We start from the raw sequence: 16,663 nt of genomic DNA on the forward strand, positions 1-16,663 counted from the left end.
GTACCATGTGGTTTGCATGTAGCTCTTGGACAGCAGTTCATAGCTCACTGCGCTAGATTACGATTGTAACTCATGAACTGCAGAGTAACAAATAAATCTCCTAGACATAAGCAGTAACCCGCTAAGCTATGCACATTAAATACTGTTTTTAAGATGGATGCATGATACAAGTTCTTGCAGGCATATTAACCATATGCGCTATCATCCATGAGTCAAAACTGCCACTGGACAAAACTCCCACCTCTCTCCAGCATTTTCATTATTCACCGGAGTTACCTTGACACTTTTATTGTTGCCTGAAAACTGCTGATTATGCAAAAAACTTTGCAGTGCTTTTGAAGCTGCTGCCTGCGGACCCCCTCTGAATGTGTCAAGGACTCCTGGGGATCAGCAAACCACAGTTTGGGAACCGCTATTAGGGTATTAACTAAAATATCAGCTGCTGAATAACCAGATCATACTAAAAAGCTTCAGTATGCTTTCTAACAGAAAGGAGAATATTAATAACATTGGTTTGTCTCTGTATCAGTTCAAGGTCTCCTGATTGTACAGAGTTCCTTGGCTTATTATCGTTGTTTATTCTATGAATGACCCTGACACAAATACTAAAAAGAACACGACTGAGTCATGTAATCAACATTCTTCTTATTTCAGAGGTTCCAGACCTTTTGTAGTAGCTGTGGACGATATAATGTTTCAGAGACCCGTTGAAATTGGATCATTATTATTCCTCGCATCTCAGGTAAAAAAAAAACAATGATGTGTTGTTAAATATCTTCTGTGAATGCCACAGTTAAAATTGGAATATTTCAGAGAACAGCTAACCTACAAAGATACTCATTCCGATGTTCCCTTTAATTGAAAGTGAACTGGTAACAATAGTTACTGGCCCCCTCTGAATTCTGAAATCCACTGCTACTCCGCAGATATACAGTGTTTCACTTAGAAACTCAACATGCTAAAAACAGGTGGCATTTCTGGGTAAAATAACAAGGAAAGAGAGGAAATGCCAGGAAATTGAGACAGATTTATCTGGTAATTCTTCATTTCAATGGCAAATCACAAGTTCCTGCTTGCAATCCGTATTAACCCGCCTTTCTCATAAGATACCAGTACCCCAAATATTGGTAAAATTGTTGGAGCAGTCATAGTGGCAAAGATAAAGAAGACTTCTCATTAAGGTCCTTAATGCAGTTCCATGTCAACTAAACCATTTCAAAATAATGTTTTTTTTCAAGTCTTAGTTTCAAATATTTATTTTCAGCTTGCGCCTGAACATATTGTAATTTGCCATTAAAAAAATGTTTGACCATATGCTTTTTAATCAAAGTTGATTGATAGCAAATGCATGACCCTAAACTAGTGTGTTGCCCTTTTTGCTTTTCTGAGTATGTTTAGGGCCCTGAGATTCTAATGGGGCACATCCTATATATTGTGATTGTGTTTACTTTTTTTAATCTTCCAACTTAACTTGCAATTTTATATATATATTTTTAACTTAAATACTCACAACTGTATCAACTGCTAGGCTCCTTTCTTATGTCAGAGAGACAGCTGGTAGGCCGTTTCTTTGGGTCCTTGTTCACTTATTGCAATTAGGTTTGTATCCTGGCTAGTATTCTCTGTGGGTACTGTCATTTACCTTGTGTTCTAGAACAACCAATGCGGTTATACTCCAAATACATAGCCAAGTTACCCACTTGAAGAACAACTTTCCCAAGGTATTGAAGTTGAGCCGTTGGGGCTTACTCTTGGTTATATTAGGGATTAAAATCTTTGATACAGTACGACACTGTAAATAACACAATAACTGGTACTACCGGTCTGGCCATCTGGATCAGTTTTCTCTTCCTTTTGATGCAACACTGCACAAATAAGGAGCTGAAGTCCTAGCTGCTGAGCTTCCAGTGAAAAATAAAGTGTGTTTGTCTATAAGGCCACCACCGAACAATAAAGTTCCCATTCTTGCAAAGCCAGGCGTAAAGTAGGTTATCTGCTGGTATCTGCTTCAACACTTTGGGTTTACTGCGTTGTGTCTTTCCTCTTCTTCCAGACTCCGTAAGAAAGACATTAACCCAAGCTCTTATACTGAGTCGCTTAGACTATTGTAATTGTCTATTGCTCTCAGCTAATGTAGATCAATTAACAAACTACAGGTGATTCAGAACACGGCGGCGTGTCTGGTTCTGAATATGCCACCGAGATCTCGCTCCCGTCCTCCCGTCCTCTTCTCCTAAAACTCCACTGGCTACCAATTCGGCAGCGGATAAAATTTAAGGTCTGCTGTATCATTCATAAAGCACTACTTAATCTTGGCCCCGGATATTTGGCAGAAAAATTTATTCTTTATCATCCTTCAAGATCTCTGAGGTCTTGTACCCAGCACCTTTTGACAATCCCTAGAATTAAGAGAGCGAAATTAGGAGGAAAATATCTATCATAGCTTGGACCAAAATACTGGAATGAACTCCCCCTCTCTTTGAGAGAATGCTCTAATCACCTGGTCTTTAGGAAACTGCTTAAAACTACTCTGTTTTGCTTTTAAAAAATATTCAATATTCTCCGCTACATAGTTATATCGGTTTCCATAAAAGAGCAGAGATACTCCTTGGAGTCGATTCTGGCGCTATACAAAACTTTAAATAAATAAATAAATGTGTAAATTGTTTATGCAGTGCCCAAACAGTAATAAAGTGAAAAAAACAACACAAGAAAGTGCCCACACCAATTTAGAAAAATATAGTACATTTTAATAAATAATTTTGCAACAAAAATCTAATCAGTAGGACCGGCATTGCACATTTTTAAAGTTTAAGTGAAATCTAGCACCTAAAAGTTCTGAATGCCAACCACAGGTATCTGGTCACGGAAGACCTTATGAAAGTAAAAAATTATGATTAAACCCAATAGAATGCACATTGGATACAAATAGTGGATTGGTCCGGCCAGTGCTCACCTTCGGACTTTGAAGAAATTTGGGTGAAACAGTTCTGAAAAGATAAAAGCGGGGCAAGGCTGTAGGCGGTGTCCGAGGAAAAAGCATCTCAGTCTGGGAACCGTTGGGCGAAGTTGCGGACGTAGTCACTTTTTTGAAGTTGAAAATCTGTAGCAGAAGGCTGTAGCTTACGAGAGTTCTGTGAGGCCAGATACCCCTTTGGCGAAGGACCGCTGAACAGGACTTGCCACTGGTGAGAAGAATATAGTGGGAGCAGCCGCAATGTCAGGGTGACCTGAGAATCACTTTGGGAAGATCGACGAGCATGTTGTTCCTGGGCTTCCTGCGGTTCTTAGGGCAGTTTTTAGCCAAACATTTTCAACATTTCAAGTTTTGCATGTTGGCTATCTGGGCATTTTTACCACCACCACTGCCAAGGCTCCAGGACTGAAGGTGCGTCACTTGGGCACTTAGGACTTACTCAGACTGGGTCCACATCTGGGTTCAAAATGCTGGCAGTCTGTAATGTCCCTGTGGCTCTAAACAGGAGGCCTGCAAACTAGCCCCCGGAATCACTCTGGTATTTCTGGGTTCAGGCGAAGAAGCAGGGCACAAATAGCAGGGCAGACCTTTGAGTGTTCAAGGCAGGCTCCAGGCAGCAAACTCCGTCCAGGGTCCTTCTGCAGGTCCAGGAAGTGAACTAAGAGTAGGTCTTGAGTCCCTATTTTTTTACCTGGTGCCTTCTTTGAAGTCTCTAGAGGATTATCTTAGAAGTGCTTGACATTTCCTGACTCCCCTGCCCTGGTTCTAAGCTCGCTGCAGGAACAATGCAGGGGTGACAAGCCCTTTGTGTCAAGGCAGAGCACAACCTACTCAGTTGCAAGTGGGACTATGCCCAGCTCTCCTCCCCCTATTCTGCCAGGATATGGCTCATTCAGATACATCTAGTCCCTCTATTGTGTGACAGTCTGAGAGGAATTCACAAAGTCTAACTGCCAGTTACACCCAGTCATGTGACCTAACACAGGCACCTAAAGGGTAAGTGCTGGAAAAGGCCAACTTTCTAAAAGTGACATTTCCAAAATTGTAATTTAATTTTTTACCATTATTGATGATTTTTAATTACAATTCCATAGATGCCAAACCTGAAATGCCCATCTATCCTAATCAAATGTTAGCACTTATTAAATGTGATAAGGCAGCCCAATGTTATCCTATGGGACAAGGAGGGCTCACTGTAGAGAAAAATGAATTTGAGTTTTTCATTACCAGGATATATAAAGCTTGAAAGTACATGTCCAGCCTTTTAGCTACAATGCACCAATCCCTATTGGCTACTTAGGGACTACCTTAGGGTGGACTTTTATGCAATAAAAGGGGAGTGTTAGGCTTTGAAAGAGGTTTACTTTGCAAAATGAAATTGGCAGTTTAAAACTACAATTAGGCTGCAATATCAAACCTGGGACATGTTTTAAGGGGCTACTTAAGTGGGTGACAGAATAAGTGCTGCAGGCCAACTAATAGAATTTAATTTACAGGCCCTGGGTATATGGCATTACAAGAGACTTATAAGTAAATTAAATCTGCCTATTAGGTGTAAGCAAATTTTACCATATGTGGCAAGTTTGCACATGCACTTTAGCACTGGTTAGCAGCTGTAATGTGAGTCCTAAGGCCAACAAAAACAAATTTCCGCAAAAATGGAGGGAAATAGGCAAAAAGTTTGGGGAAGACCACCCCAAAGGAAGACGGGTCTAACATGTAGCATCAATGTCTTTCAGAATGTTGTGAGTCAAATTATATTGCATTGAGTTAGCATATTTTTCTTCAATAGTTTAGTAGGATCTTATGACATTTCACTTTAATTGCATCCACAGTGCCTTTATCAACATTCATGATGTTACATGCTACTGCATTTGTCAGGATCTTGTAAATCTTTTTTCAAGATGTTTGCTGGACTTTGAAATTATCAGCTAAAAGGCACACCTGCCTGAGTTGTCTGGATCTCCAGGTGGAAAAATGTAATCTCTTTTGTGGCGACAGCTTGATAATCAAATTGCCAAATCCTTCTAACTAATTGCTAGAATTAGATGCCTTTAATTCAATGTTTATTTCTTGCTGCCAAATTTGAGAATGTCATTGTGGGCACATTAGTTGCCCTTACTCTTACTGTGTGTTTAAGATTCCTTAATCTTTTTTTCTTACCTAACAGTTAGTACCATTAGTGTTCGAACGTAAGCAGGTTGCACTCCAGGCTGTTAAAACATGGCTAATAATAGAGTGAAATTCCCAGGTTGCTCTAAATTACCACTTCTCTGGGTAGCCTGGCCTGATTTAATGAGGCAGCCTTTTAATAAGATGGATGGTAAGGAAAACAAATCACAGGCGGCTCAAGAAAGAACACAAATACTCATTAGTTTTAGAACTTATGAAACTTTAAAAAAAATGTATTTGGAGGTACAGTTCAAATTCAGAGCAGTTGCCATCATTACAAATTAATCAATATCAAAACTGGTCAAATGCATCATCTTAATAAAGATACACCAGCTGTACAGGATGCAAACAAAAATATTCAAACTTCTCCACAAATACTTCGGCAAGTTCAAAAAAACAAACTGCATCAAAACTATAATGGCCAACATGCCCTTGTATCACATTTACGAATGCCGGTTCAGACTGAGTTCACCAAAAAAGAGGCCCATAATTCATAAAGTGGTTTCCTGTTGATTGAATGTACGGGCTGAAAGATTATTTCTCTTTAACCCTCTTCATTTTCTTAAGCCATTCCGAAAAAAAGGATGAGCTTTGACCTCCATCTCTGCAAAAAGAGTGATCAAACCACTAACATTGAAAAAAATATCAGTTTTTGGCATCTCACTGGCATAGGACAATACCTAACAGGATGCATTTAGACCTTTGGGGAATTCAGGTCTGCAATTGATCATCTAAATATTTAAGGATATGTTTCCTGAACTTAGCCAGTTTACCTCTGTTTAAAATGATATGAAACTAATCTCCTCTATCTAAAGCATCACACCTAACACAATGGATAGGACACTGCTTTTATTTTGTTTAAAAGATGTTGGTTCATATACATTAACCATTTGGAATAAAATTGCATCTTGCGAAAATTGACCCCTCTCAAAGTCATAAAATTGAACTTGTTAACTTTTCACGAGATATCTCCGGTCAATACAATATTTTCCTCTTTCGCCTGTTTATTAGAAATTCTATGTTAATGTCAAGATTTCCCATTGGCAGCAAATATTTGTTCCAAAGTCCTAGTTCCTTCACATAAGAGGTGTTAAATAAATTGAGCACCAGTTCCTTACTATCTGATAGGATTTTAGGATTCATATGTTCAAACACGGCATAAAGAGCCTATAGGACCACTGTCACCAAAACTTGTCAAAATTCATTAGGGATTTCGTGTGGGTCCAGGTCTTCCTGTAGTGTAGTTCCTATATTCCCAATAGGCTCTGCGCATTGGAATAATATATTCAGCAGTGTAGACGAAGGACTGAGGTCGACTAGGTCTCTACTGACTATATTAGACTTAAGGTTTGCCAGCTAGCTCAGAGGTCACTAGAAACTTTCTCGAATAAACGAGGAGGAGTTTAACCTCCCTGGATAGACAAGAAGGGATTAGCTTCCGACAACCATATAACATGACAACTTTGCTCCCTCAGAATAAGAGTAAATCTCTAGAGTCGTGTGAAAACAATAGACAGCTATTTCACTCAGTCAATTGTGCGTTCTTAGTTTCACCAGAGTGCAGAGAATAGAGAGACGGGCGTTTTCAATAAAAGCTATTATTTATTGAGTAGTCTTCCTTCTCATGCAAGAGAAATGAATTGCCACAATTGCAATACTTAATGTAAAGTAAAGTACGTACAGTAAAAGGAGTATTATGAAATAATACTGTAAAAGCATTGATATGGTTTCTTAGGCATAAGATACTTTAAAATGGATAAAATATATACATACATATATACATTGATTAACGTGCTCAACTGGTGCTTCTAAAATACGCCTACCCCGGTGTACCTGACCTAAGCCTAATACGTGGGAAGGAGTAAGTAAGTAGCAGTTTAAGTTAAGTTGGTTTTGCCAAGAATTTGATTCAAGAATTCTCTTTAAGGGTTTAGTCAGCACCGTACCTTGGGAATAGAATGTAGGAGGTCTGGTATCTCTTTCCTCAGGACTTGATATCCCAGCAACCCGCAAGGGTAGGCTGGAAACGCCGGAGCTGGATTTTCTTGGCAGGAGAAAAGACAGCGTCTTTCTCAGCGCGTCAAAGAGGAGGGGCAGCGTCCGTGGGCTCTCGTATCAGCGGGGCTCTCGGCAAGTAGATAGCTGCTCTGCTCCAAAACCACCACTGTGTGTCTGCTTAAGGCAACGTTGGTATATTTATACCTGAAAGGTGCCGAGTTTGACGTAAGGTTTGGACATAAGACGTCAATAAAGATGTCACTAAGAACTGGCCGTTCTTACAGTGCTCGCAGAAGTTCTATTACAAATCAAAACAAAGCAAATGGGGATTTCCCAGGTTGCTGGAGGTTTGGTGTGCCGAAAGAACTCGTTGTGCTTTCTAGGAATCCAAGGAAGTAGCTTTTGCCGTGCCTTGGACTGCAAGGGCTATTTACTTAAATATGGATCTGATTCTTATGCTATTATAGGGATATTATTGATTATAGCCGTACAAGGGCATAAAATAGCAATATTGATTCAGGTTCCTAGATAAAAACAAAAAAATTCATTAGGGATTCCGTGTGGGTCCAGGTCTTCCGTTTATCATTTAACATAAAGTCTGCTAGCTTCGTAAAGCCACCTAATTACTATTGCTGAATTCATCAAACATCTATTTTCCCCTTCTACCTGATCCAAATAAGCTTCTGAATTGATATAGGGGAGGGAATAGTATTTTAAAAATTGTGCTTTCCTTTCAAAAAAACATTGTAGCGTTTTATATTGCAACTTTTTGGGGGATTCGGTTAATCTTAAAGTATCTCTTATTTATTTTTCTCTTAACATCATGTCCATCAACTTGATTTTTAGATAGCTGTCCTGTATCCACGTCTTCCCAAACCTAAATGCGTTTTGTGCAAAATATGAGTCATAATACTATTTCAAGCTGGGGAGAGCAAACCTCCCTCTTCCGTGTCTGCAAAGTGCTGAGTGCTCGTCTCAAGTCTGAATCACGCAATAAAAAGCATAAAAGCATAGATTCAACATGATTAAAAAATATTGACAATAATGTACATTGTCGAGCGAAAACGGAAAATTAAACAAAGTGTGAACTGCCATTTTTAGTAAGGCTACCCACAGAGTAAGTGAGAGTGGTGTGCATTTTGTCAGTAGTCCCTTAATTTTAGTGAGATGGGGCTTAAATTTAAATCATAATGGTTCGAAGCATGTGAGCTGTAGATCACATGCTTGGCATACTCCTGCCATCAAGTCTTTCCAGTCACGAGGTAGGAGACTCCTCCTTTAGGTGATAATGCGCATGGGCATCGACTTTATTGTTAGATTGTTTTTTTCCACCATCAGGTTCGGACGTGTATTGCTGTGCTCTGGTTCGAAGCTGTTCTTCGGGTTCCCCTCGGTGTACAATCCACTCTACCTGTGCCAGTATTGTTTCAAATGCGTATACCCCTTCTCCGCGTATCGTATCCGTTGAGGAAAACACCTATTTCAATTGAAGATCTTCGAGAAGGCCGTCTGGCCTAACCACGTCAGTCATCTTTGCAGTTGCTGGAACGTACTTCATTCAAATATCTGCGCACAGACTCGCTAAAAAAGTGTGCAACTTGTGTTTGTCTCCGGAGCACCACGAAGAGGAATGGGACGCAGGCAGATTGTTCTTATCAAAGAAAACAGCCCGTGATCGTCGGGCTCAACGTCGCGAGATGCAGAGTCAAAACGTTGAATACACGCTGTACATCTACGCAAAGGATCAGAGCATGAAATAGACGCGCAAGGGGCAGAGGAAGAACAAGAAGAAATTGTCTCCCTTCCATAATTGGACTCCGAGATGGAAGAAAACTTATCACAAGGTCAACTTCTTGTGAGTACAGAGCACCCCTTAACCCAAACTCTAACTCAGCCAAAACAAAAGGCTTCGTTCCCAGCCCCGCTTTCGTGCCACGGTCGGCACCGACAAGACGATTCTGACGCCCCACCCGCCCTCTTGCTCAGAACGAAACATGTCACTAAGCCTTCCGCCTCTAGATCGAGTCGGCCAAAGTCTGGCACCAAGCCGAAACGTTCATGCTCAAAGCCGAAAACCGCTTCCGAGCCTAAATCATTGAAACCGAAAACGAAGCCTCCTTCAGCACCAAAATATTCCACGCCGAAAAGTCATTCTACCCTGGCACCGAAATCTTCAGTGCCAAAACCTAAAACTGTTCGTCCGAAGCTGCAGGGTTGCATTTTGTTTGCCCCAATACTCAACCCAAACACAAAACAAAAGGAACTTTATCTAAATCCAGATACAGGACTTGTTCTTACTAAATCACCTCAGAAACGCAAACCTGAGTCAGAGGACACCGCTTACTTTATACCTATGAAGAAGGATCTAGATACTACACCATGCTCCCCTACATCAACTTCTCCACCTTTGCATCATTTACTGATTACACCAACTAATTCTCCACCACCACCACATGATGATGAGGTTGATGAAGATGGGGGGGACAATATTTTACAGATAGACCCATGGAATGAATAGACCCATGGAATGATTATAACAGGGATTCACCTGCAGATAACAACCCAGATCTTTACCCTGTAAAGCCTTCCCCTCCTGACGAATGTGAGAAGTTGGCCTGGTATATGCTGTCCACTTTTTAAAGTGGGTACCTTGCACCAGTCCAAACGACCCTTATGATGTATGAGGTCAAAGATAACCTTTAGAAAGCTATCCCAGTGGAAGCTATGGAGAGCAGCCTTCAGGCTTAATCTTGAAGGAATGTAAAGTAGCTTGTTTTACCAGAACATCACCTCCTGAATGACTATATAAAGGGGAACCACACAGTAGTTACATAAAATATGTATTTAGTAATATAACAATCTCTACTATCCTCTAAGCGAGGATAGAACCCAAAGTACACAATACGAGATCAATAGAACAGTTGTAAGTAGCACAATACACAGTTGGCTCCAGGGGGAGACCAAACCATATACTAAAATAGTGGTATAACAATCACGACTAGACTAGAAACAGTGCTTAGTGCACATAGAATTGCTGGGACCCCCAGGAACCACCCAAGGTGATGACACAGGGACCCCACGGAGGATGGGTGCAGTGAGGAAACACGACTGCGTGCTCCGTACAACTCTATGGGAAAGTCGTGGTTGTAAAGTTAAAGTTTAAGGACCCTTCTAGGAGGACTTCAAGCAAACCCTTTGGAATTTAAGAAGTTAGAGAGCCACCCAAGGGTCCGGTGGAATCCAAGCCTGGATTCTGGAAGGAACGAACCTGAAAGCAGAGGAGACAGAGTCTGGGTTACTTCAGAGTGACCAGGGGCTCAGAAGACGAATGCCTACAGATGTCGGGTGCTTCAGGTGCAAAGAATGGATGCTCGACTCTGCAGCCACGAGGACCAGGAGTGGTCGAGGACAACCAGGAGCCAGATGCGAGCTGTCCCATGAAGGATGTTGAGTGCTGAGGGGTCGGTGTCAGGCTGGAGCACCAACAAGCCTTGGCAAGAGCAACCCACGCAGGAAGGTCAAACAGGTTACGGTGTAGACCAGCAAGGTCTAGGGGACTCACCAAGCAATGGGGAGTCAGGGCACGCCTGGAGCAACCAGGAAAGCCTACGAGAAATCAAAATGACCCTCATGAGGACCTACAGGCGGAATGACCAGGAGTCGTGAGGGGACCTAGAGCAAGATTGCAGAGTACCAGCCCACCAAGCACTCAGTGCGGGGAGGCCGGAGTTCTTTGATGCAAATACTGCTCAGGGTCAGGTCTACACGGAGTCCAATGCACAAGCTTGGGAATCACCAACAAGCATATGCAACTGCAAATGGACACGGTGCACCGGGGTTCCGGTTATGCAGTCCCCACAAGGGATACTGGCCTCAAACTTGCTGAGAGGGCAGATTGACCTCCGGGACCTTCAGAAACGTATCTCCTGTGTTGCTGAAATCTTTGGAGTCCGCAGGAGCTCAAGAGCAGCAGACCGGTCAGTTGCGTTAAGGTAATTGCTTGAGCAGGGGAGTGACTCCTTCACTCCAAGGGAGATTCTTCAGTTGTCTTTAGTGCACCACAGGTCCTGCACGTAGCCTGTATGGAGCAAGGGCACTAACTAAGCTTCGGATGGAAAGGGGGACGAAGTCGCGGTCCAGGGAAGTCTGGAGCGTCCAGACGGACAAAGGTCAGTGGTTTCTTCTTGTAGAATCTTGTCCACGTAAAATCTAAGGTTTTACAGCCAGGTATACCCTTTTGTACCCACTGGAGAGGGTTGGACAGATTCAGGGGACCCTGCTAGGGGAGGGGCAGGACAGAGGGGTGGTTACACCCTTGTTCTTTGTCCAGTTTTGTGCCAGAGCAGGAGCCAGTGGCTCCCAGAACTGGTTTGAGCTGAACTATGCACAGGGACACCAAATGTAGACTTTCAGGCACTCTGAGTGCACCCACCCAGCCCAAATACACTAAACCCTGCCTAAACCCTGCCTGGGAGGTGGTCACACCTCCCTGTGACGGGATGCCTATTGTGCTGCCGTCCTCTGCTCGAGCTTGGCTCAGCAACAGGAGGGCAGAAATGTGTCTCTGGTCGGCAGCATCCATTATGTGCTGTCCGTGTCGAGAAGGCTGGCACCGAATAGACCAGTGACCCCACCAAGCTCGCTTACCGGTGTGAAGGTATGATTTCAAGGTGCTTAATACCAAACACAATATGTTTCTGTGCAGCCGTTTTCGAGATAGCATTTACTGCGAGGTTATAATGCACCTCTGCCTATATGTCCGGCTGAGTCACAGACAATCCGGGAGAATGGTCTCTGAAGTCTGCTGAGAGGCTATGCTTATGCAGGGGCACCCTCTAACATAAAACGCAGCACCTGCCTTCAGGATTGTGAGGGCCTGCTATGGGGTGACTTATAAGTTTTAAGTATAATGACCAATAGATATAGTGAACCTAAATCTAAAGTAAGTGGTGCAAGCACCAGCTTACAGTAGCAGACCTGTAGTTCCATTTTGAATGGCCTCTCATGGGTGGCATGATACATGCTTCAGCCCATGGGAGGCCTCTGGGGTACCGATGCCCTGTGTACATGGGTACCATATACTAGGGACTGATAAGGGTACCCCAGTATCCAATCTTGAGTGTACCAAAGTAGGTGTATGTCAATTTACAGGAAAAAAAGCAAATAGACTGGGGTCCTGATAAGAAGGATCCCAGTCATACAGTGAGAAATCAAGAAGTGGGAGTAACCATAAGAAGCAGATCCTACTTTCCTACAACGAAAATGTAGGAAAGCTAGAATTACTTACTAGAGCTACATAATATCATGGGGTACAGTTACACAAGGAATCGCTAGAGGATCATTTTATGGTGATGTGTTGTTAGCAGAGTGTTCACTCAGTGGCAGTTGCCGCTTAAGTGCCTTGGCTGTGCCAGCTGGGACGGCTCTCTGTACCCAAGATTAAATACTTCTTATGTGAAACTACTTCAGCGTCTGCTACAGTTCATTTCAGTGACGACAGAAGACGGGATACCACCCCGTCCACCCTACGTCATCCATGAATCTTTGGTCTACAACTCAACTCTATTGTGAGTCAAGTTCTCTTTATCTGCAGCTCAACTGTGAGTAATTCTTTTGTATTACTATTCTCACCCAAGGCACACCTGCTCAAGTCTATACTGTACAGAGAGCCGCGCCCTTTATTCTTAACTAAAGCTGCCTACTTTATGCGCTATTTTTTCCCTGTATATGATCTGCAAGGTTTTTTTTCATGACTTTGTTGCTCTGATTTGCCTGTTTGTGCTGTTGAGTAGAGTTATCAAACGCGTAATCTTTAAATTAATTGAACTCTGGCTTTCCTCGATGATCTGCCTTGCGCTGAGCTTCCCCCCGAGCTTTTTTGCAAGACAACATACCTGCTCACGCTGAGCTCCCCATCGCGCTTGTTTACAAGACAACATACCTGCTTGCAGCGGCGGTTCTCCCATGGGGGCGTTTGGGCGCCGCCCCCCCCCTGTTTTCTCGCTGTGCGAGAAGAAGGCAGAAACAAATGGTAGTTATTTATTCATAACTACCATTTGTTTCTGCCTGCCCTTCTCGCACGGTGAGAAAGCAGTCAGCAGAACTTGATTACTCGAGCCTCAGGGCAGGGGGGAGTGGCTTGAGGGAGTGGCTTGCCCAATGTTGTGAATACGGACTGTTTGGACAGCCTGAGAGGCTGTCCAAACAGACAGTATTAGCAACAGTGGGCAAGCCGCTCCCCCAAGCCTCCTCCCACTCGTCGTTATGCAGGATGCAGACAAGCAGAAATGACGCGGTTAGGGCAGCCGGCCGAACCAATCCCCTGCCATGGAGGGGAGGGAGGCTGCCTGCAGCCTTCCGTGACGAGAGCCCTCACACGTCAGACGCAGCAGGCGGCGGCATTCAAAATCCAGGACGCCAAGGTAAGTTTTTTATATTTATACTGTATTTTTAATGCAGGTCGACCACTCCTTAACAAGTACCCTGAGAAAAGTAACTATGCAGATCAGTGCACGTGATTACAAAGAAGTCTGAACAGTGCTGGCTAACATTACAGGACTCCGCTCCATTGCGGCGGGATGGGGGAATGGGGGGATGGGGGCGGGGGCGTGGGTGTGGAAACTGAGGGGAATGTGTAATCTGGATAAACAGCCTTTTCGTGCTCCTCGCCGTTAAGGTGCCCGTGGTGATAGTGGTATGTCGACTCATCTTGCGGTTCATAAAGTGGTTTTTATTCAATGAATAATAATGTCTTTGAAAGGATGGGGCTCTATGTTCCACTGCAACATTAAATCACGTCGAAGAGCTCGCAGTACACTTATTTGTTTAAAGAATTAGCCGGTAGCGCTGCAGCGACACAGACCTCTGCCAAGTTACTTCCTCTAGACTAATACGCTGTGCTGGGCGCAGCCAGCCTGCATCCAGAATTATAACTCATGCCCACAGCAGTGGTATGCGTCGCCCCTGGCTGCAGGGTTCCCCCTTTGCACCGGTGTCACTTATTGTTAAGACACAAAATGTAAAATAAAAAAATCAAGCATGCTGTGCTGTTGACTGAAATAGACTGGGCCGGCTGAAGGTGTCGCACATAACGCGGGGACATTATACAGCTTTTGTTATGTCAGCCTTGAGTGGAGAGCGGGTGCCAATACAGGACAATAAGATATGGACTTTTCTCCACCGCCAATTTTACGCCACACCAATTTCAAATGTCACCAGCCGCCACTGCCTGCTTTCGCTGAGTTTCGTGGCTGACGGGATTCCTACTTGCGCTGAGGCACGCGCTCTGACCTGACCTCCGGGTCTCTTCAAATGACAGGATTTCAGCTTTGATTGATGAGCAACGAAATCTTTACAGAGAACGTTTTATGAAGACTTCCTCATTACGTGCTTATGTACAAGGCGATCTTAACATTCTTTTATTGTCACGCTGACATGCACAGCACTAATCATCGCATGTTAGCGTAATACAGCGTTTCCTCGGCAGCCTCCTTACTTCAACAGCCTCCAGACTTTATTGGATGTCCTGTCTTTTATTTTATGTTATTTTTCAATTGGCTGATCTGTATTTCACGTCATATCGTGTGCTGTCATGTTTCAATGCAATCCTACTACTTCTTGCCTCGTTTCTCATCAGTTGGATAAGATATGTAATCCAATGCTGCCATCTAGTGACCAAGTTAAGGATTAACATTGGATGTGGAATTTATGCAGTGTGTTACTTCTGTGATACACACACACAATTTTTTTTTAATCAGCTGCATTCATGCCTACTTTTGAGAAATATTGCCTTGTTTTTCTTCTGTGCACAACAAGGCATTAGTTTCTCATTCTCCGCTCTCTTGCAGAAGTAGGGAATTTTCAGATATTTTTTTAATCTTTTTTTCATTTTTTCTTCTTTTTCTGTTTTCATTGTTTTTAAATCTTTTTTTTTACCATTTTTATCCCACAGGTACTCTATCAACATGCAGGGTGTTACTGCACCAGCGCCTTTCTTACAAGCACCAGGAAATCCACCTCTAGAGAGGAAGTTATGGTGTAGATCTTCCAAGGTGTTCTTAGGTTCAAGTTCAAGAAATACTTTATTCGGTTCAATTTACAAAAACCATAAAAGTACACAAACATAAAAAAAATGGTCCACAAGTCACCAGGCAGCATAACAATGATAAAATACAGTATAAAAGGGAGGGAGTACCCATTAAGATATGCAGCACATGGTGGAAAGAATTTAAAAACAACAGTATATACAACAATCAATAATTAAAAAAAGTCATTATGAGAGATTGTGAATTTAAAAAACTTGATTCAAGTTACAATGGTCGACATTTGTGAAGAATCGTCTAGGACCAAGTGATCTTTTTACTGAGTCTCACCGCTATGGTTAAAAATTTAGCCACGTTATAGATTTCACATATTTCTGCTAAAAGTTGAAGGTACAGCAAAGCTGGCTTAACTTGCCTAAATCCTTTCCCTTTTAACAGGGGTATAATGAACTTTTTCCTGATGCCTTTAAAGTGATCACAGAAAACAGAAAGTGGACAGTATCCATGATCGAACAACCGTCACATTTGCACAGATCTAGATCCATACCCCTGATCCAGCCAGGGCGGCCAGAAATTAATAAGTGGATTTTGTTCAATCGGAACTTAGTTAAAAGATACCTGTGGTTGGAGTTGTTAACGACCTTAAGGTAAAGTTCCAGATCGTGGCCAGAGGAAACAATCAATTGATGGGTCCTGACAGAGGGCTTTAACAGCTCCCTACCTTCTCTGTCCATTCCTCTGTTCAACAAAAAAGTGTTTTTAACCCATTTTAAATCACCTTTCACCAGGCTAGAAGGTTTGTTGAACAATTCAGGCCGACCCAACTTTTCACACATTTGTTGTACATATTTCAACCAGGGGATCTTTTCCCAGTGATCTAGCATTAGGCAGTCCTTTAAGATTTCATGATTCACTTCAAGCTCTAGATTAAGCCAGACTGATATCCATTTTTAAAGGGGGGCCATGGCGATTCGATCCTTAAAATAGTCCACGCCGCATTCCTGATGAACTATGAAGCTTGCCGTGGATCTTGGGAGGGAAAGAATCGTTTTTAAGAAGTTATCTCCTGTAACCTGGAGCGATGTAACTGGCCTAAAGCCCCACAGGTCAGCGCCATACATAGCGATGGCAATACATTTAGCAGCATATACTTTTAAAACTGCCTCAATGGGCTTCACCCCTAATTTACGTGAGAAGCCCAGCACCGCAGAAATAGAGCGTGCCAGGACTTTTTTTTTCTCCAGCATTTGAGGGTGCCACGTAGAACATTCATCAAAAACAACCCCCAAGTAGGTCAATCTGGGGACTCTTGACAACTTCTGTCCATTACAGTGCAATGTCATCACATTTTTTTTGGCCTTCGCTTTATGGCCCACCACCATGACGTGGGATTTACCAAAGTTAATGCTTAAGTCAAGATTTTTCATAAAAACATAAAAAGAGTTCAACAGGCATTGAAGACCCACTGCAGTTC

The 16,663-nt window shown here is 42.8% G+C and overlaps 1 protein-coding gene across 5 annotated transcripts in view; it reads left to right on the forward strand.

Moving 5' to 3' along the window:
- ACOT9 (acyl-CoA thioesterase 9) overlaps positions 1 to 16,663 on the forward strand; it is a 525,989-nt gene that overhangs the window by 320,651 nt on the left and 188,675 nt on the right. For all 5 annotated transcript variants that reach the window (XR_015299309.1, XR_015299310.1, XM_086934544.1 and 2 more), the window contains one exon: positions 655 to 742. Coding sequence is in view for 3 of the 5 variants with exons in the window: in XM_086934544.1 (XP_086790670.1) it covers positions 655 to 742 (88 nt within the window). In the remaining 2 variants the exon portion in view is untranslated. The remainder of the gene's footprint in view (positions 1 to 654; positions 743 to 16,663) is intronic.

Source organism: Lissotriton vulgaris, chromosome 8, assembly GCF_964263255.1.
Source record: "Lissotriton vulgaris chromosome 8, aLisVul1.2, whole genome shotgun sequence".
In the NCBI taxonomy this organism is placed as follows: Eukaryota; Metazoa; Chordata; class Amphibia; order Caudata; family Salamandridae; genus Lissotriton; species Lissotriton vulgaris.